Source organism: Cryptotermes secundus, unplaced genomic scaffold, assembly GCF_002891405.2.
Source record: "Cryptotermes secundus unplaced genomic scaffold, Csec_1.0 scaffold280, whole genome shotgun sequence".
NCBI classification, from domain to species: Eukaryota; Metazoa; Arthropoda; class Insecta; order Blattodea; family Kalotermitidae; genus Cryptotermes; species Cryptotermes secundus.
Genome location: NW_019720566.1, coordinates 2,001,190 through 2,021,930, shown reverse-complemented (window position 1 = coordinate 2,021,930; position 20,741 = coordinate 2,001,190). Strand labels below are relative to the sequence as shown.

The window sequence follows — 20,741 nt, the reverse complement described above, 5'->3', positions numbered from 1 at the left end:
ATATATACTGCACAGACTAGAAAGTGTGCGCTGAGTACATGGCAAAGATAAAAGGGCACCTTCTTTTTTGTTGGTGTTAGTGTTTAATGTTCACCTATTGCTTCCCTCAGAAACTGAAGAAAGTGTAACTTCTGTCAAAAAGTTACTTTTTATGGTTTTAGATTTTTCTTATGCCAGGTGGAAGAATGTCTAATTCAGAGGGGTTTTATGCATGACTGAGGATGGTCAGAGAAGGTGACAAACATTTGAACATCTGTGCAAAACACCACTATACTTGTAGTGTCTCCATTTTGACCAGATGCTAACCGCGCTCATGACCGCATGCTCGCTTGTAGTCTGTGTAGTTGTAATTAGTTTTATTCTTAATGAATAGACTGGTAGGGGAATTTTGATAATAGTTCATATTTTATATTTCATGTTGTTTGTCATAAGCATTTTACTTTTATGCATAACTTATTGAAGTCCTAGAGGTGACATGACCAAGGCTGATTCCCGTCTTTGTTCTTAGGGTCCAACACCAGTGTCTTCACCAAAATTCTTATGAAGATCACAATTTAATTTATAGTTTCACACACTTATGTCAATGTCCAAGAGGTCTTCTGTAAGTTGTGCACTGTTAAAGTAATTGTTATTGATTCCAGAATGTCATCTTCATTGTTGTCTTATGATAAGTCTAATAGCGTAGATATCAAAATTGCTGTTATTTACATATTCTGCAATTTCCTTTTCTTTGGGCTGTTCTAAAATCTGTTCATTGCTGTGCCTTACTTGTGGAACCAATAAAAACAAACAGAATTGGTACTTAGACCATAGTTCAGCTGTGACCTCATACAAGTGCCATATCTTACATGGGTTTGTAGGCTAAACAGAAATGCATAAGTACAAGAATAGAGAGAAGGGAAATAAAACGGAGACGAATGCCAAGTGACTGAAATAACCTGTCAAGAAATTTAATATTCACTAGTGAAGAACTCATTTGCAGTCACATCCAAGGCATAAGGAGAGTTTATAGACTGCATCCTGTTGTGTTTATAATATTTAATTGCTTATATTATGACTGTCGACACAACATGTAATATGGGAATATCTTCGATAAAGACAACAGGTGTTGGTATATCTCTTACCTGTTTAATATAAACGTAACTGTGCTACGTGTTTCGACCATATAATTAGGTTGTCATCAGGCACTCATGAACATAACTGAAGTGATTAATACGGATCCATATTATAACCAATTTTAAACACTTGAGTTATGTTCATGAATGCCTGATGATGACCTAAGTATATGGTGGAAACATGTAGCCCAGTTATGTTTATATTAAACAGGTAAGAGATATACCAACACCTATTGTCTTTCTTGAAGATATTCCCATATTACTGGTTGTGTCGACAGTCATAATATAAGCAATTAAATATAAGGAGAGTTGCACTCAATCAGTTTAAGTCAATGCTGCCAGGTTAAGTTGGTAGCTCTCTCAGGATTGAAGTCTAGTAAATCAGCTTAGGTTGATTCTGGCAGTAAATGTGTTAACATTTATATTTGTTGCAGCACAATATCACCCCCCTCCATGTGGCCTGCAAGTGGGGAAAGATCAATATGGTGTCTTTACTCATCAATAAAGGAGCTGATATAGAAGCCAAGACACGAGATGGACTGACACCACTGCACTGTGCAGCACGATCAGGACACGATCAGGTTGTGGACTTGTTACTGGAGAGCAAGGCACCCATAAGATCCAAAACTAAGGTAAAGTAATAGTGTTTGTCAGATTGTAGGTTGGGGTGAAACTGGATACACTTGTTACACCTGCCAGTACTTGATCTATTCTACTAGCCTTAGATGATGATGATGACGATGATGATGAGCTAGAGTTGTTGGTAGAATGAGAACTGGCAAGGGAAACTGGTTTGCTCAGCTGAAATCCTGCCAAAATTCCGTTTTTCAATGACAAATCCCATACGACTGATTTTGGATGAAGCCCGGGCCAGAGCGCTGGGAAGCCAGGAACTAACTTCCTGAGCTATGGCAGGACATGTTTGTCACTACAAATGAGCTTCTGCATGCCTGCAAGAATAAATATGCGCAAAGTAAAGGCCAAATCTTGTATTAAATATGAAGGATTCAGACAAAATGCTTGAATTTCAGGAGGTGGTGGCTGTTTTACATTTCTGTGGAAGACACAGTAAGGCAGTAAAATATGGGTACCATGTGGCAGCAGGTTTGGATAGTTCTGCACATTTTCTAGTTGTGCAGGCCAATTTGAGAAATTTTGGGAACTTCCTTTACTGTCCTAAATGTAGAAGAGCATAGGCAATGTTGAAAAAGAAATTGAAAAATACAGATACATATAGCAAGTCAGTGTAAGTAAAGTTAGAAAGTTGTTTTACTTCGGCAGAATAGGTAGATTAGTATCTTCCTGCAGTTATACTATGGGATATTGTAAGTGGTTACAGAAAATTCTTCCACTGCTTTGTTGGTCACTGTAGGCAGTTTTGGACTGTACTTCTTTTCCTCATGCATAAGTAAGTCCTCATTCAAGTTACAAAAATTCCTCCCATATGTGCTGCAAAGAAGATAGAGGTTGAAACAGTTATCTACATCTGAAGTGTTTTTCTGAATATATTAATGAATATGAATGTAAATTAATTAAATAGGCTATGTAAAACTTGTGGTTTTGCACATACCAGAAGGAAGTTTGTCTTACAGCTGTCATTGTTATAAACATATTTTCCACACTAGAAGCTACAAATTCTGTGTAATGTGTTCAGATTTAATCTCTGTGTTGAAGTTTTCTAAAAATATATGCAGACTATTATGTGAAGTGGCTGTTCATATTGTGCGACATGAATCAGAATTAAAGATGATGCATACGTTTTCATAAGAAGTCTCAGTACTGGATCTAATCATAAATTGTCAGCTTAAAACTGGATTTACTGGTAGATGAATATGATGAAACTAATAGGCAGAACCCTATAGTATCTAATAGGCACTTGAGCATTATTGCTAGTTCCTTAGGAGTTGACTAAATTACACCTAAGAGATGGTTTGACCGTGTGTAAGGTCATACTTTATTTTATCCAGATAGTAAAAATTTGAGAATGTCTATAACAAATCAAAACCTGAATCAGGAGGAAATTAAGAGGAGATTGAACTCAGGTAATACTTGCTAGCATTCAGCTCAGAACCCTTTGTCTTTTTGTCCGCTGTTTAAAAACATAAAAATTACAATATACAAAACTAATTTTGCCTGTGGTTCTTTATGGGTGTGAAATTTTATCTCTGACATTAAGGGAGGAACATAGACTGAGGGCGTTTGAGAACAGGGTGTTGAGGAGAATATTTGGACCAAAGAGAGGTGAAATCACAGGAGGTTGGAGAAAACTGCATAATGAGGAGCTTCATAACTTCTACTCTTCTCCAAGTGTAATTAGAATGAACAAGTCAAGGAGGATGAGATGGGCAGGTCATGTGGCATGAATTGGAGAGAAAAGAAATGCCTATAGGATATTGGGAAAGCCAAAAAGAAAGAGACCCCTGGGAAGACCAAGATGTAGGTGGGTGAACAATACTAAAATGGATCTTTGAGAGAAAGAGGGGGGGAGAGGGGGGAGAGAGAGATGGAAAGTTAAGTTTTGTAAAATTGTGTTATAATACATTATGACAGGAGGAATGAGAGAATTACCCAAATAATTACATAACCACATATGACTTTATCATCTGAATAGCAGACTTGAATGTGCATTTTTTTTTGGCAATCATTCAATGTTACATTTCATTTTCAGTGTGACATAAGGAACAAGTGAAAATAGAAAGTTTCAAATATTGAATTATTAGTGTTGATTGATGGCAGTAAAAACCATGTCTTACGTGTGTACAGAATGGACTGGCCCCACTCCACATGGCAGCACAGGGTGACCATGTGGATGCAGCTCGCATTCTACTGTACCATCGAGCCCCTGTGGATGATGTGACAGTCGACTACCTAACAGCCCTGCATGTGGCAGCACACTGTGGTCATGTACGCGTAGCCAAGTTGCTGCTAGATCGCAAGGCAGATCCCAATGCAAGAGCCCTCAATGGCTTCACACCACTCCACATTGCATGCAAGAAGAACAGGCTTAAGGTGGTTGAACTCTTGCTCAAGTATGGGGCATCCATTGAAGCTACCACTGAAGTGAGTAGTAATGCTTCTGACAACACTTCTTTGTTCAAATATAAGTTCTGTTCCATTTAGCATATTGTTTATCAGCCATCTTGCAAAATTTTTTCTTGATCTTCATTTGACTGATTGATTTGTTTATATCTTTTCACCAGTGTCATTTATTTCTTGCTGTTAACAGATCATGTAATTCAAATCCAAGCCTACAGTTAACTTAATGTAATTTATGATATTGTGTTTACTCCACATCAGAAGTATGTTAGCATTTGTTTTTGAAAGTGAGTTGCACTGTGTGAAGGTTAGCTTTTGATATTAAGGTGGGAGAGGCATCCTCCCAGATTTTTCAACAGTATCTTACTGTCCTCCTGTATACCAGGATACTGTATATTGTAACGTGTTCAGGTACTGAAGACGCCGTTCGGATTGTTAATTGGTTTATTTAACAACCTACAAGTCTCGGCTACAATTAATTATAACACAGTTGCGGGGTTTCACACTTTATAACCCTATTTGCAGTAATCTGTTCACACTGATGTGGGGTTTCACAATTTATAACCCTATTCGCAAATCAATTCACTCTATCTTCAGTAGGCTACACGTATTAATTACGATACGGGAACTATGTAAGTGTCCCTGTATCACACACTCAGCTGTCTTCGGCGGCTGCTATATTTCACGGCGCCACTCCTTAACACACACTAACTCGTTCGCTGCTGACTGGAGAACTCACTTTGGCAGCTGATACACTTTAACTGACTTCAACTGCACTCGGCGACGGCCACATTTCAACTCGACTGTCTTCGTAGGCAGTGTAGCTTTCTGATATAGTTGCAGTGCCTGCCTGTTATGCAGTGGGTACCGCTATCGCCAGTTACCCGTGTCACAGCTGCGTTGTGTGTTATGTCACCGTGCGGAGGGGGGGGTGACGGAGCACTGACTCACCCGCCACGTCACTGCTGGCGGGGAGGGGTTCTCCATTGCGCAACATGTCACACTATGATGACGTTCAATCAATTGGGCAGGAGGCCAATTAGACTGGAAAAGTTGTATATGTATGTGACTTGTTCGAGAGTTACAATTTGTAACTGTGATGACTGTTAAATAAAATTATTATTATTATTATTATTATTATTATTAAATGATGTGACTTGTTCACATGTTGCTGTTGTAGCAATTATGAATTTGAATGAATGAATGAATGAATGAACGAACAAACGAACCATCCTACTTTATGCTTGAAACTGGTTCTTTCATATGGATTTCTTGCTGCCATGGGAAAGATAAATATGGGAGTTCTCTGGTTCCTATATTTGGCACCACTGATTGTGTGCTGTATTTATGCATGCATTATGTACTTCTCCTTTCATTTATGTTTAGTCTTTATCATTTTGATTTAAATTTCCCACTACTACATTGCTGGTGGCCTGATTTAAACTTGTGGTAATGGGATTTAAATTATGAACAAAGCAACACTAAGTCTGCTGGAGCATCGAATGCCTTGTCTCAATTATGTGGTACAGGAATGATTAAGCTTGAGATGAATGAGTACTTTAGACAGATTACTGTTTTATTAAGAAGTGTAAAGTAATATCCAGGTCGACTGTGGTGTCCTGAACACTGAGCAAAAGCCTCCTTTCAGAGGTGGATAGTCACAGGGATCCCAGTTGTTGGTATCTGACTTGGGCAGTAATTACAAATAATACAATGATGTGCAGTCTTTCAGTGCATCTCTGACAAGCAGTCTCTGCCCTGTAATATGTGCAACAAAATTTTATGATAATATAAACACACCAGTATCATGACGTCACCAAAGGAACAGAAAAGTACCCACAAATGTAATTATGAATTTACTTCACATAGACTAAGATTTTAAATTCCAGCAGATTGTGAGTAATTAGAGGACTATTGAGTGCCAGTGGTGATCAGGTTTTATAGTACAAGATGTATATTTTCCAGTCGGGACTCACACCACTGCATGTCGCCAGCTTCATGGGCTGCATGAACATTGTTATCTACCTGCTGCAACATAATGCTAATCCAGATGTCCCTACTGTTCGTGGAGAAACTCCCCTCCATCTGGCAGCCAGAGCCAATCAGACAGACATCATTCGCATCCTTCTGCGCAATGGGGCACAGGTGGATGCTAAGGCCAGGGTTAGTAGCATTTTGAATATTCTTTCACATTCAGTAGATGTCACATTGTACTATCCTGTCATATAATCTGATCTCTAATATATTCCTGTTTAACCTAACATTGTCAGTGCTGAAAGGGCACTGTAAAATAAAAAAATGCATAAGAGATTCAGGATCTGTTTATATTTATTGTCATTTCTGAAGAAACGGCAGAATAGAGTGAAAAGACAGTTAATCAGTCCTCACTGTTTTAGAATTCAAAGTTTTTTCATGGTGATCACCACACCTCCTTTTTGGATCCTCTCTTCAATCCAGTCCAGTCCACTTCGCAATATATTTATGTAAGATTCATTTCAGGATTATCCACAACTCTGTTTATCTCACATGTACTCTTATTGGAGACGATTCCTGAACCGAAATGCATGTGGGGAACAGAAGTGCATTTAGGATTTGTGTTTAATATTTACTGAGAGTGGATTATTTTGGAGAAATATTTCGAGAGGATGTGAGTTGGTTTGAACCAGCTGAGAATCAGATCTGATATGAACATAAGTTTCTTCTGGATCAGAGTGTTTAGATTGCTTAGTGTGTGGAGATCTATTATTTTAGCTTACACAGCTATGAATAGAAACTAAAAAATTAAGAGCCACAGATGTAAGGATGTAGTACAGGGCTACATTTATAGGGTACAGAATAAATGATTATATAAGAAATGCATGCAGTAATTCTTTATGTACTAGGTGTTGTGTGTAATATGTTTGCTGCTGCTGTTTACATTAATGGGATTACTGAGTGTTTGCACTTGGTCCCTTCTAAAGAACACAACATATGAAAACTGGATCTGTTGCTACCTCAGATAGTGGGGTGAGAGGCACCTACTCCATTGTGCCCATTGCATAGAGCTAATCTCAGTCATCACTGGATCCAGCAGATTATGTGCCTCCTCCATTTCACCTGAGGATGGAAACCAATGTGGTTCCTGAAGGGTTGTGCTCTTTAGAATACCAGATGATAGACGAAGTCCAAACTCAGTAATCCTTAGTGTTATACACCATTGTCAGAACCTTTAAGAATCATGTTAATAGGGTCATTTGTTCTGTAGGAGGAACAAACCCCTTTACATGTAGCTTCACGACTTGGCAATGTCGACATTGTGATGCTCCTACTGCAGCATGGGGCAGCAGTGGATGCAACTACGAAGGATCTGTACACACCACTTCATATTGCAGCTAAGGAAGGGCAGGAGGAGGTGAGTTCTTGAGTATGAAGATTCAGCAAAATGACTTTTTGTAGCTCAGTGTAATTATGCTGCTCAGTGTAATTATGCTGTAGTTGAAATTTTTACTTCCTCATCATGGCATATTGTAAAATATCTCTTAATGTGTTTTTTAATAGTTTTCTCAGAATTTTTGTCACTGCTAGTGTGTGTAAGTGACTCTTTGTATGTGCTGACTGGACTAGAAACTTATAATTTTTTGTCAGATTTGTTCAGTAGAATTTTATTGTTATATAAAAGGGCACTTCAGTAGCAAGTTGAAATTGTGGATCAAACTGTAAAATTATGTTTTAAATAATAAATGGATTCAGCTGTATTATATGTTTAGAGACATGTTTTACATTCCTGAGAATTCAGATTAACGCATACTGCTAAGGAGATACAAAAAAGAGCATGATTGTAAAAGTTTTGACAGTTAAAAGTTTGTCAGTATGCAGTCAGATTTCTTTGCTAACGTTTTTTTTTTGTGTTACTGGTTCTGAATTCACTTTCTGACTGCCAAAACTCAGAACTTTTCTGGCTTTGGAATGTATTTATGACATGCATTTACACATGAAGCAACAGGGCCAGGAGTATGGCTGGGATTTTATTTTGGGGCAGAGATCTTAATAATTATTTTGAACTACATTGTATTATATAGATTCACAAATCAGGTAGTATGTTGACATTTATGTTCAGCTCTTCATCATACACCTTCCTTTCTAATGAAAAATTTTAGGGGAAAAGAGTTTTATTTATGTCATTCTAGATATTTTATGGGGCGGGGTGATGACAGGATGAACCCTCTCTAAACGCATTCCTGCCATTTTTATGTCACATAATAAAACAGCATGAGAATTGTCTGTAAATGTGTGTCCAGGTGGCATCAGTGCTCTTGGAACATGGCGGTTCACTGACTGCAACAACCAAGAAGGGTTTTACGCCACTTCACCTGGCTGCAAAATATGGAAACTTGAATGTCGCCAAGTTACTGCTGCAGAAGGATGCTCCAGTGGATGCACAAGGCAAGGTAGTTATTCATTGTCTGTGCAGCTGATTAACCTGAAGATTCATTATCAGAATAACAAATTCCTACATCTAAACTCGATTCATTCTATTTAACTGCAACCCCTTTTCCTCTGAACAGTTTTAATGTACACTTCTGCCATTTCTTCAGTCTTTCCAGCACCACTTTCAGATGTATTTTTCTTTAGTTCCCATATATACACTACATGCTTCATTGGCTATATAATATGTACTTACACAGAGCAAGGTGATGAATGCAAGCTATGATAATCCTTATTATACAGTTTTCAGTGTATTTTCATTGAGTTTCACTGAATAAATAGTGAAATATTTTTGTTAAATGATGCATTGAAACTCTGGTAGAGTGAGTGTGACTTACAACAAGGACTTCATTATTGGGGAGAGGGGGGGGGGGATAGTGAATATCTTAATACTGTCATATGGAGAACCATTCCATGAAGTGAGGGTGTTTTTATGATACATTCATCATAATTAATGATTTCTAACTAACCGCTGATGTTTTCCAATAACTTTGCATCAACTACCGGTTTACTTGCAGTTTTGGTTCTGGAGTTTTATATGGCTAGCAGCCTGTAAGGGACCCGTTAACCTACCCTATCTGATTTACCCTTATGTAGGAGAAAGTTCATGTTCCAGGATCAGTTCTAATTTTTAATCACTGAGAAATTTACATCATGTAATTTTCCACTGCACAGGGGAATGTCTTTGTGTCTTTCTCTTCTTCACTGACCTAGGTTGTTGGACAAGGGTGTCACAGAACACAGCTACATAGGTACATGTTCATGGTTTTGTTGCATAAAGAATCTGCTGTATTTTGGTTGGCACTGACTGCAAAATTTTGAAAAAATGATCTCAAAGCTAGATAGCCCTGAATAAGAAACTTGAAGTAATACATTTGTGTGAAATCAGTAGCTCAGCGAAAAGTGTAATAGGAAGCCAGTGTGGGTTAACTTCTCCGACATTGTTCGTGATATTGAAGACAGGAGAAAATATGTTGTGTACTTAACCTAAGTGAACTAACATTGTTTGTTTCAGTCATGAATAAATATTGGTGAAGTGTGTTTTGAATATGAAGTTTATGACTGTGTGATGAAGCTAATTAAGTGAGATATGCTGCTAGTGAATGTGATTAGCACAGGAACTACAGATGATGTTAATGTTATTGAGTTATCTTATAAAGAGGCCAATTTTCATTGTGTGTGTGGTAGTGTAAATATGTAATTTGTTAGACAAACAACTATGGATTAGTGTTCAACTTAGTGCCACCACTGTAACATTTATTTTACAGTTAAGTATAGTGGTTGATCAGCAGTTACTTATGTATGCAACATCAGAATATTTTATATCAGTTTTGGTCATATTTAGAATAGCCAATAACGTAGTGTATGTAAGTAAGTATCTGCCTATTTAAACTACTTAATGTGTTATGTCTGTTACTAAAGTCTGATAAAAGTCAGTATGTTTTCCTCACATGTATGCCTGTGTAACCTAATGTGGATGGGAGTTATGAACAGAATATGAGTGACCTGTGGTTGCAGACTTACTGAAATGGTGGACTGGAGTTCAGTTCGTAAGGTACAGCTCTTGGTAGTCAGTTGTGAGTAGATGAGGTTATATAAGTTTAAGAAAATATTTAACTCTTTATTTCAGATGGTGCTAATAATGATGAGAGTGCTGAATTATTCTTCATTGCTTTTATATCCTGTAATAATCACTTAAAAGAAAAAGAAGAAATATTGCTGCATCTCTAATATTAATTAAACCTTAGTGCCACATTGTATTGTATGTAATTGGAAGCTATGCAATTTATCTGTAATTGTGTGTGTGTCGACTGTATTTGGATATTGTGTGTAACTATTACAGTGAGCATTTTTAGGAATTTTATGTCAGGTAATGGGATTAGGCCAATATTTATACCTAAGACTAAAAACGACTTCACTCCCCTTAACAGATCCATCAGACCACCTACTCCAAATGAACCATGGGCTTAGCTGAAGTTTGGCAATTTTTTGTTCTGCGTACCTGTTTGGCTCTATAACAGTGTTATTGAACAGCTGCTCATCATTGAAAAATAAAATAATCCTTGGGCTCTGCATCTGGCAGAAAGTTAAATTGTGGCCCTACATTTTTAGTAAATGTGTATACCTTGGGTTTCTTATCACCCATTGTCTAGTTTTCCCACTCATCAACATGCATGAACACTTGTTTTACTCTCACTCTCACTGTCTGACATTTCGTTGCTCAATTCTTCATTCGCAGTTTCTCCTTCACTTCCAAAATTAATCTCATCTTCAGAGTCAATATTGAGTTCTTCATTTAATACATCACTATAGATTCTGCATCTGCATCACACAAGGGATTATATCTCAGTTTCTTCAATCCAGAGGGCCGAGGTTTGGCCAAACATAAAAGTATGCTGCTAACAAATGACATGCCATAATATATAAATGGCATTCCTCAAGAAGTTCAAATAATGACTCCTAGATGGCAGAAGAAGGCAGACAAAACATTCGTGAATGCTTTGGCGTAGAATACAGTGGCCGGTAGTGACATAATTGACATATGACTTGAGAAATAGGGAAGAAACTTTGTCAATCATATATTGACATTCGTCCCTGGAAGCACTGCCACCATGTCAGTTGTATATTGACAGATGACTGGAAAGGGTTAATTTTTAAATAATTTTTGTTCTTTGTTTAGAATTTGCATGTTGTTCCTATCACAAAGTTTAAGGAGATTAATTTTGGCTTGAAACATTTCCTCTTGCACACATTGCTAACTTTACTCTGTTTTTCAGAATGGAGTGACACCCCTGCATGTTGCAAGTCACTATGATCACCAGAATGTTGCACTGCTGCTGCTGGATAAGGGTGCATCCCCACATGCAACTGCTAAAAATGGCCACACACCACTCCACATAGCAGCCAAAAAGAATCAGGTACTCATTCTGCCACAATATATCTGTGTTAGATGCATTATTAAGAGTATAATAAAAGTACAGGGTCTTCGTATTTTGCAGAAGTGCACATTTTTGGTTCACTATTTTTTTTTATTATTATTATTATTCACATCTCAGATAATTAAAACTGTAAACACCAATTTTAATATGATTCTTAAGTTTGAAAACAGCCACTGTGTAAAAAGGTTATTTCTGATTTCCCATAACACCTTATAACTATTATTCTCTGAAAATTTGATACCAGAAATTATAACCCAACCAAAATGCCAGCTTGTACCATCAGAAGCTTCATTAACTTTTTATTATGAAGTTAGAGTGATGGAATCAGAGACCTGGAAAATTTTTGGCTTTAGGAAGGAACATGAAACATTAATGACTCATCTTTGAAAAAACCTTATTCCCATGTGACAAGTAGTTGGTGCTGGAGATGTTCCTTTGGCTGAAACTTTGTACAAGCCTCTTCATAGCTCCATGTGACAGTAAATTTTAGGAAGTGTATGTGGTTCTTCCCAATTTAGTTAGTGTATGTTGCTTTGCTAATTCTTCAACTTAAATTAGATTATAGCTTTAAAGCGTAAGTTTAGCTACAGTTTTGTAAAAGTTCCTGAGATTGTCTAGCTTACAAATTATATTGAGATTACAGAATTTTTCTGCTGAAACCAAGAGCCAAATTCTCATGATGAGATGTCTGTGTTTTGACCTTCGGATTGAATATTTATTGTTCTTTGCTTTGAACATTTGGAAGTTGCATCATGAAGATGTCTAAAGCTCCTCTGTGACACTTAGAAATACATTCTGGAAATTTATTTTAACCATCTTGACTCAAGAATACTCAGTCATCTTTAGAATTAATGTGACTCACAAATATATATTTGTCATATTAGAAATCCAGTTCTTCGAAATTTAAATAATTTGATCATTCTTCAAGTAATGGAATATCAATCTTACCTTTAACAAGAACTTCTAACTACTTATATGGACTGTGAACATGTGTAAGTATTATTTTATTGTGTGATTTTAACATATTCATTTTAGTCAGGTGAACTGTGTGGCCAAAAACTTCATCATCATTGTTTATATGGAAACTGTTTAAAATGATTTAGCACCATTTCATTTTTGTTTATTACTCATGACTATTGCACAATTACAGGCAACTCTCAAACAAGTCCCATCTGTTATGATCTGTGCTGGATAACACTGAGCTAGCCATTAATTAATTAAGTTAACAGAAGAGTGTGTTCAGGTGTTTATGTGTAAGCATGTAAAAGGGGCAGCTGAAGCCTTGATCTTGCCATCTGCAGTGTTTTGTAATCCTCTTGTTTGGCGAGGAATTGTTAAACTCGCTGAAATTAAAAAAAAAAAGATGGTGCTATTTGGTATATAACATACCACAGAGCTTAATTTATTTTGTTTGAGTGTTAAAACTGACATCTTACATTCACCTGCAATGTGATCTTTATAATACTGGGTTGGTGTTAGAAGAAAACCACCTCTTTATATAATTTCTTTTGTTTGAATTCAGCCTGACAGGACTGGAACATGATTTCTTGGTTATCAGACTGAGTGTATAAGAGGCCTTGGATAACAATTTCATGAATAGAATAAAGTTTTTTAAGTAGGCGTGTGTGTTAAGACAGATGCCTCTATCATTGTACCTGTTAACTGAATTCAGAATTGAAAGAATTTGGATGATGAGTACTAAGCTGTTAACTGAATTGTAAAAAAAAGAATTGCAAATGAAATATAGTAAAAACTAGTTGCTCTTTGAGTCCAGTAAAGTTCCAGGTGCCCTGAGGATAGCTGCTCAGATGTGTCACACATCTCAGAGCAGTGATATATGATTAAGGAACATTGCCCAAATGATGGTTGACAGTAGAATCAGAGGACTTAGAGGAAAGTGTGACCTTTGACTGAACCCAAGCCTCTGTGTTGAGAAACTGCAGACTAACCATCTAGAACCATAGCAGTGACTGATACTTGGTATATTGTGTGACATCAGTGTTCTCTTTAGTAACTTGTATTGAAGGAGGGATGAATGCATTGTGAAGAGGAACTTTGGTTGCAGATGGACATTGCTACAACATTGCTCGAGTATGGTGCTAAGGCAGATGCAGAATCAAAAGCTGGATTCACTCCCCTGCATTTATGCTCTCAGGAGGGACACACAGACATGGCCTCACTTCTCATCGAGCACAAGGCAGACTCCAACCACAAGGCAAAGGTGGGGCACATGGAAATAGATGGAACTGAACATTTTTTCGCACTAAAATTTCATTAGCAGGATAGAGTGTTTTTAAGTTTCCTAGGGAAATTTGGTAGTTTGTCAGAGAGCCTCTGCTTTAACTTGCTTGTTACTGAACATCACATTGTATTGGCTGGCACTGCTGCTTCATGTTTAGGAGATGCTAGTTTTGAATCTTTATCTTTATCTGGTCTGAGTTTTTTCTTGTGATTGTTCAGTCCTTAAAGATAATTGCTTAAAATAGGTCACAGTTGTTTCTGTCTTCTTCCCAGTTTACATTTTTAATCATTCAGTCATACAGTGCTGTACAACATATGTACTTTTATAAAAGTGCTGTTAAATAAATCAAAATACGATTGTTTCCATATGGTATAGAATTTATCTTTTCCTTGTATCTTATTGTTCCATCTTTGTATTGCTGTTAAAAAGTGAAACCCATCCCACTGATCCACCTTTGATTCAGGACTCCACAATATGAGTTTTGTTTCATGACAGTTGCTAATTTTTGTTACACTCCTTCATGGAGACAGTGAAATATAATATGCCCCATGAACTCTTTAGTTCTGCATTAGTATTCATTAGACAGTCAACACTACTGCAAAGTGTAACTGAACATGTGAAATTTGCCATGAAAGAGTTTATTAACTTCCTTTTAGAGATTCAAAGTGTGGCATTATGTTGGTCTGTAAATGCATGGCCTTCCAAGTTTTATGCAAATCAGGCAGATGTTTGAAAAGTTACCAGGCACATCAGATGTATACATAATTGTCTGAGACTATTTCCTTTCAGATGTTAGCCTAAAATAATTTATATTGATCAATCAGAATAATGCACATGTTTCTAACTTGCCAGTATGAAGTTTATGAATATTAATGATATTGCTTTTAGTTATTTCAACAACTACAGAAATTGATCTTATTTATATACATTTCCTGTGGCCCCCTTTTTGCTTCCAGCAGTACCATTCTGATTACAAACATCCACAACACTGACTTTGAGTTAAGTGATTCTTCCAGTAGAGTGTCGACCTAGTCTCTAGGTAGCATTTCAGTGCAAAGTAAACTGATTAGCTTGATGATGCCAAAATGCAAATATCAGTGGAAGTTCCATTATATAATGCTGCAAATATTTTGTTTACAGAATGGCCTCACTCCACTGCATTTGTGTGCACAGGAAGACAAAGTAAACGTTGCAGCAATACTAGTCAAGAACGGAGCTGAAGTGGATTCCACCACAAAGGTACCACCCACACCTTTCTTCTGTGCAAGCTGAATGATACATGATAATTCTTTCTTAACTCTTTTTCCTTGCCAGTGAGGCAGGCACTGGTAGGCCTGCCAGACTGTGATCTGGCCATTGTTTACAGGCTGTGTGTCTATTACATAATTTGTGTTCTTGGGGCACAGCCATGGAAATTATGTTTGATTTTCAAGAAACACTACCTCTTATCTTGGATACAGACTTGTCACTTTTATTTATCTGTTGTGAAACAGCCTGAGAATTCTTGTGTACAGAGCTGTTAGGCTTGTTTTGGGCTATATCCATCGTCTGGTATATATAAGACAAAAAACCACAGTGTTTCAGAGACTGGATCTGTCTCCATCCTCAGGTGGATGGGGAAGGATATACCTACTCAGTTGGGCCCGTTAGAAAGAGTTAGTCTCAATCACTGGTCCAGCTCTTTCTAACGGGCCCAACTGAGTAGGTCTATCCTGCCCCATCCATCTGAGGATGGAGACAGATCCAGTCTCTGAAACGTGGTTTTTTGTCTTATATATACCAGACGATGGATAGAGTCCAAAATAAGCCTAGTAGTTCTGTACAACATACACCATCGTCAGAATCTTTTCAAGCCAATTCTTGTGTAGCCTGTAGCATAAGTCTGATGCTAAGAGGCTTAAGCTTTTCACTTCCAGGTAGCATACCATGGTTTTCTGAATTCCACATGTCTTTGAGTGAGAAACAATGTTTTTATAATTAAAGAGAAATGATCAGTTATTAATCAGTTATAATTTGTACTTAACAGAAGCCAGTGTAAAGTCTGGCTACCAGCCTTGTAGTACTGGAAGATGTGAAATCCCCTGTTTTGACAATTAAGGTTAACAGGCACCTTACCACATTAGGAAACTTAGTAGTCAGATTCATAGCATTCTTGCAACTCATAACTACAAGTAAGTTCTATACCCATCACAAGTCACTGTAGGATACACTAGTTCTTCTCAGTCTGTTACAGTCTTCACTAGCCATTGCTTGGTAGTGACTTCCACTGGTAGACATTCCCCTTCCTCTTGGTTCCTGAACTGTCCCTGGCCTTAGCTACCAGCTTCTCACAGCAGCAGCTCACAAGGACTGAACTGCAGCAGTTACCTGACTGCTGCTGACTTGTCCTGCTTATAACTTAGCATAACTGCATAGAAATACTGTTCCTCTGTTGCAGTGCAGTTGTTTCTTAGTGATGGTATGATGTACTCTGTTATTGTGTGTGCAGCCATTGGCAAGGACTGTTCAGAAAATACCATTCCTCTGTTATTTGTGGGATGTTGCTTAGTAATGGCCAGCTTTTGTGACTCCACAATTCTTGCTTTGGGCAAGTATGCCACAGTATTGTAACATCATGAAACCTAATGTTTAAGTTGATGCTGCAGAGTACAAATCATCAAACAAGACCATAATTTCTGATGTGAAGTTATTGAGAAACAAAGGGGGAGGCCAAGTGGAGGATGACAGTAATGCTCTAGGCTCATATATGAAATGCTCATTTTAAATACTGGCTGGGACACTGGCTGTCAGGACTGAAATTCTTTATGGTTTTCATCAGTCTCAATGTACAGGGAGATTATGTTGAGAAATAAAAGCATTTTTCAAATCAGTACTCTTATTTGTTTAAGTTCTATATCCATTTGTAACTTACTTATTGACTTACCTACATACATGCTCTGCCCACGTCATTCTCCTTTACTTTGATTATTGTAATCATATTTTGTGAAAAGTACAATTTATGAAGCTTCTTATTATGCAGTTTTGTTTAGCTTTAACAGTAGTTCTTAACATGTTAGATTTTAGATTCTTGAGTCAGTGACTATGAAGAATTCAATCTTCTGGGATATAACAATGTATAGTCCACTGAAAGTCCATGGATGATGTGGTGGAACATGTCACCTCCATCATCCAGGGTCTGAGAATAAATGAAGCAAGAAATCAACATGAAGCTGGAATCAAGCAGAGGAAAATGGATTAATATGTTCCTCTGAAATACCAGTGGACTTTCACCAGACCACTCTGCATTATATCTCAGAATACAGAACTCTTTTCTTTTTCTTTTAATGCTACTGGGGTGGGACTAAGTCCCTTGTACTGTGGCCACTTCTGGTCTATTGTACCAGCCCCAGATGATAGGTGAGGGTGATTGTGGAGCAATTGGTGGAATGAAGATTTGCAGGGGAAACTGAAGTATTCAGAGAAAACCTGCCCCAGTGCCACTTGACCAGACCCAGGATCGAACCCGGGCCACCTCGGCGGGAAGCCAGCAGCTAACCGCTTGAGCCATGGCACAGCCCCAGACAGAACTCTTAATCCATGTCATGTCCTCATGTATGATTTATGTTGATAACAGGCTGGGTACACACCTCTGCATGTCGCATGTCACTTCGGGCAGCTGAACATGGTGAGGTTCCTGTTGCAACATGGTGCTAGTGTGGACAACAGCACATCAGTTGGCTATACACCACTCCACCAGGCAGCCCAGCAGGGACACACACTTATCATTAGCCTGTTGCTTGAACACAAGGCGAAGCCGAATGCTCTTACCAATGTGAGTCTGGTTTGTCACAGGTCTTCCAGTGAACTGACTAAGTCAGTCTGCTAAGGCTTGATGTGGTTTGTGCTTAGAGCCTAGTTTTGTATTATAAGCAGTCCTGTTTATTTTCCTCTAAAATCTTGTTCTGTAGTGTTGTTATGGCCTGATTTAGCCTCAGGGTTGAAACTTTCAGTACATTGGCAGTGTGAATTTTGACTTCTAACATGTTTGCCCAACTAGTGAGAACATGCATACAAATGGGGTACAAACATGGACATCGCAGAAGGAAAATAACACAGAATGGAGAGAGATTTTTATTCTCAGACAAACATAATTTAGTGTGAACAGCGATATGCAACAACATGAAAATATATTGGCTTACGATCTAGTGCAGTTTGACTCTTCCAAAAAAGTTTGGAAAGCAGTATTGTCATACAGTATTCTGTTGGTCCCATTATTACCCATCATGGCTGAATTACTACAAGGGAGTATGTGGACAGGTTGGGTAGTCATGTGCAGTCTGTGATCCAGATTTTATTTCTGAACAATAATGCAGTTTTCCAAGATGACAGTGCCCCCATGTACACAGCTGGAACCATTCAGTCGTGGTTTGAAGAGCATGATGGCGAATTTCAATATCTTCCCTGGCCAGCACAATCACCAGATTTGAACATTGTTAAATCACCGCGGTCAGTTGTGGAGGAACCAGTTCCCACCAATATCTCTAAAGCATCTTGAAGATGCTCAAGAAGAAGAATGATATAAAATTTCACTAGAGACTGTTCAAGACTTGTACGAGTCTGTTCCAAGAAGGATTGTGGCTGTATTGAATGCAAAAGGTGGTCCAAAACCATATTAATAAAAAATGTGTACAGTATCTGTGGTGTTTCCATAATTTTGTCCAGCCCCTGTATGTACCAAGCAGGTTGAGTTGATGCTGTAGACGTATATTGTGAAGGTTTGAATCTTGTTGGGACCTGATGTGAGGCCTTCTTGTGGCTCTTCCCAGTCCCTCAAGACCAATGGAAAGATAATATGTCAGTCAGACCGTGATTACTTTCTTCCAAATCCTTTCCAGTTTTGCTTAGTGGGGGGTGGAGTCCAACTGGGTCCACTTGGCATGGCGGCCACTGGTTGGCCTATTGTAGCCTGCCCCGGGTGATTATGATGATGGAGAATTTGGTGGAATGAAGATTGGTAAGGGAAACCGAAGTACTTGGAGAAAACCTGCCCCAGCACCACTTTGTTCACCACAAGTCCCAGTTGACGGGCTGCCGCGGTGGGAAGGCAGCAACTAACTGCTTGAGCTATGGTGTGGCCATCCTTTCCAGTTTATCGTACATCTATCATATTACCGTCCAACACTGTAGTTTCAGTATTGAAAGCATCATTAAAGAATACACAAAAATAAAGCATGCATGGCCTGTCAAATGGTTTATTTCCAACTAAAATCCTGTATGAATTCCCATATCTTTCATGCATGCCAACCACACCAAACTTGACTTTAGGGAGCAGTTGTGTTGGATGAGAAACAGCCATGGAGACACCTGCCCTTTCTCCAGTTTTTCATGCAGTGAAAGTCCCCTTTAATGCACTCTATTTAAAGCCATTTCCTCATCGAATGTTTAGTTTCTGTGATCCTAAGTCACCAGGCTCTGTGTTGAATTTTCTGCATTTAATATTTACCTTAGTTTAGTATTCACATCTACTGCTCCCCAAAGAAATTTGAAATTGAAGTTTTACAGTAGTTGTTTTCACATGTTGTAGAACAATATCTGCTGTGTTGTTGTTGAAAGCATACATAGTAATCTAACAGCAGAAATGCCCAAAAATAATTCTCTGGAAAGAATATTTTTCAGGCTGACACTCCACCATTTACTGTGTGAAATAATGCTATGCAATAAAAATGGAGTATGCAGTAGTGTAGATTGTTACATGATTATACCAAAGATTCCACTAATTGCCTATGATACTGTTACAGCAAGGACAAACTGCACTGTCAATCGCCCAGAAGCTTGGCTATATCAGTGTGGTGGAGACTCTTAAAGTGGTAACTGAGACAACCATCACAACTACAACAACAACTACAATCGAGGAAAAGTACAGAGTGGTAGCACCAGAATCCATGCAAGAGACGTTTATGTCTGACTCGGAGGATGAGGGTGGTAAGACTCCACTTTCTGTATGCATGGTGGTGGGTGTAGTAAGGGACAGATTCACTTTTGTTACTTGTAGTTGCAGTTTGTTATATGTAACGTAATGGTACAGGTCACAAGTTTTGGGAGTCAGGTCCCTTGAAGTGTCTTATGTTCTGACCTATATTTGTTTTGGTCATCTGACAAGTGTTCATCTATTGTAGAAGTGATGTTGAGTATGCTCTTGGGTATTTGCACTATGGAAGTGGGCAGTGTTGCCAGCATTTTAGAGGTACATGCTGCCTCCATCTTCAGGATTGAAATGAGTGTTGTGAGAGAGTGTCCATGTTATACAGGTTCTTGGTCTGACAGAACCAGGGGGGGAAGGTTCTGTTGTATAGGTTGTTGGTTGAACAGAACCCTTCCATGACGGTTCTGTTGGACCACCAAACTGTATGATGTGGACACACCCACCATATACATTATTACCCTAAAGGTGGATCCCTCATGTATCTGAAATTTCAGCAACACTGCCCACTTCCACACAGTGCAAATACTCAGGAGAAAACTCGGTATCAGCAGGAACAACCACTGAAGTCAGAAGTCAGTAATTACTGTACAGTTTTTCTTTTCCAGTTAACTGTGTGTTGTCAGGTGTTATCAATAGAACATATTGGACACCTTGATTTTTGCCAGACTCTTTCTCAGTTATAGTTAAGAATGTCACAGGTGCTGCATTCAGATTAATCACATTCACATAAGCATACCTGGTTGGAATGTCGTCATGTTCAGTTTATGCATTAAACTATGTAGGTTAAGAACAGTTCTTTACATTGTTATTTTCACACCATATAAATTTATTTACCTCATGTGACCATCATTTTCTGTTTGTTATTCTTGACTTGATAGTGTATTATTATTATTGTATGCCATCTTAATCTCTTGACATAACCCTTTCCATAGTTGTCTTAGAAGTCCAAACATTATTGTTTACTCTCCCAAATCCTACAATGA

At 38.1% G+C, this 20,741-nt stretch overlaps 1 protein-coding gene across 13 annotated transcripts in view; it reads left to right on the top strand.

The window, feature by feature from the left end:
• Positions 1-20,741, top strand: part of LOC111868594 (ankyrin-3) — a 276,782-nt gene that overhangs the window by 144,994 nt on the left and 111,047 nt on the right. For all 13 annotated transcript variants that reach the window (XR_002843539.2, XR_002843535.2, XR_002843534.2 and 10 more), the window contains exons 7-16: positions 1,550-1,747; positions 3,879-4,175; positions 6,117-6,314; positions 7,396-7,542; positions 8,429-8,578; positions 11,393-11,533; positions 13,620-13,775; positions 14,937-15,035; positions 17,410-17,607; positions 19,574-19,757. Coding sequence is in view for 10 of the 13 variants with exons in the window: in XM_023859420.2 (XP_023715188.1) it covers positions 1,550-1,747; positions 3,879-4,175; positions 6,117-6,314; positions 7,396-7,542; positions 8,429-8,578; positions 11,393-11,533; positions 13,620-13,775; positions 14,937-15,035; positions 17,410-17,607; positions 19,574-19,757 (1,768 nt within the window). In the remaining 3 variants the exon portion in view is untranslated. The remainder of the gene's footprint in view (positions 1-1,549; positions 1,748-3,878; positions 4,176-6,116; positions 6,315-7,395; positions 7,543-8,428; positions 8,579-11,392; positions 11,534-13,619; positions 13,776-14,936; positions 15,036-17,409; positions 17,608-19,573; positions 19,758-20,741) is intronic.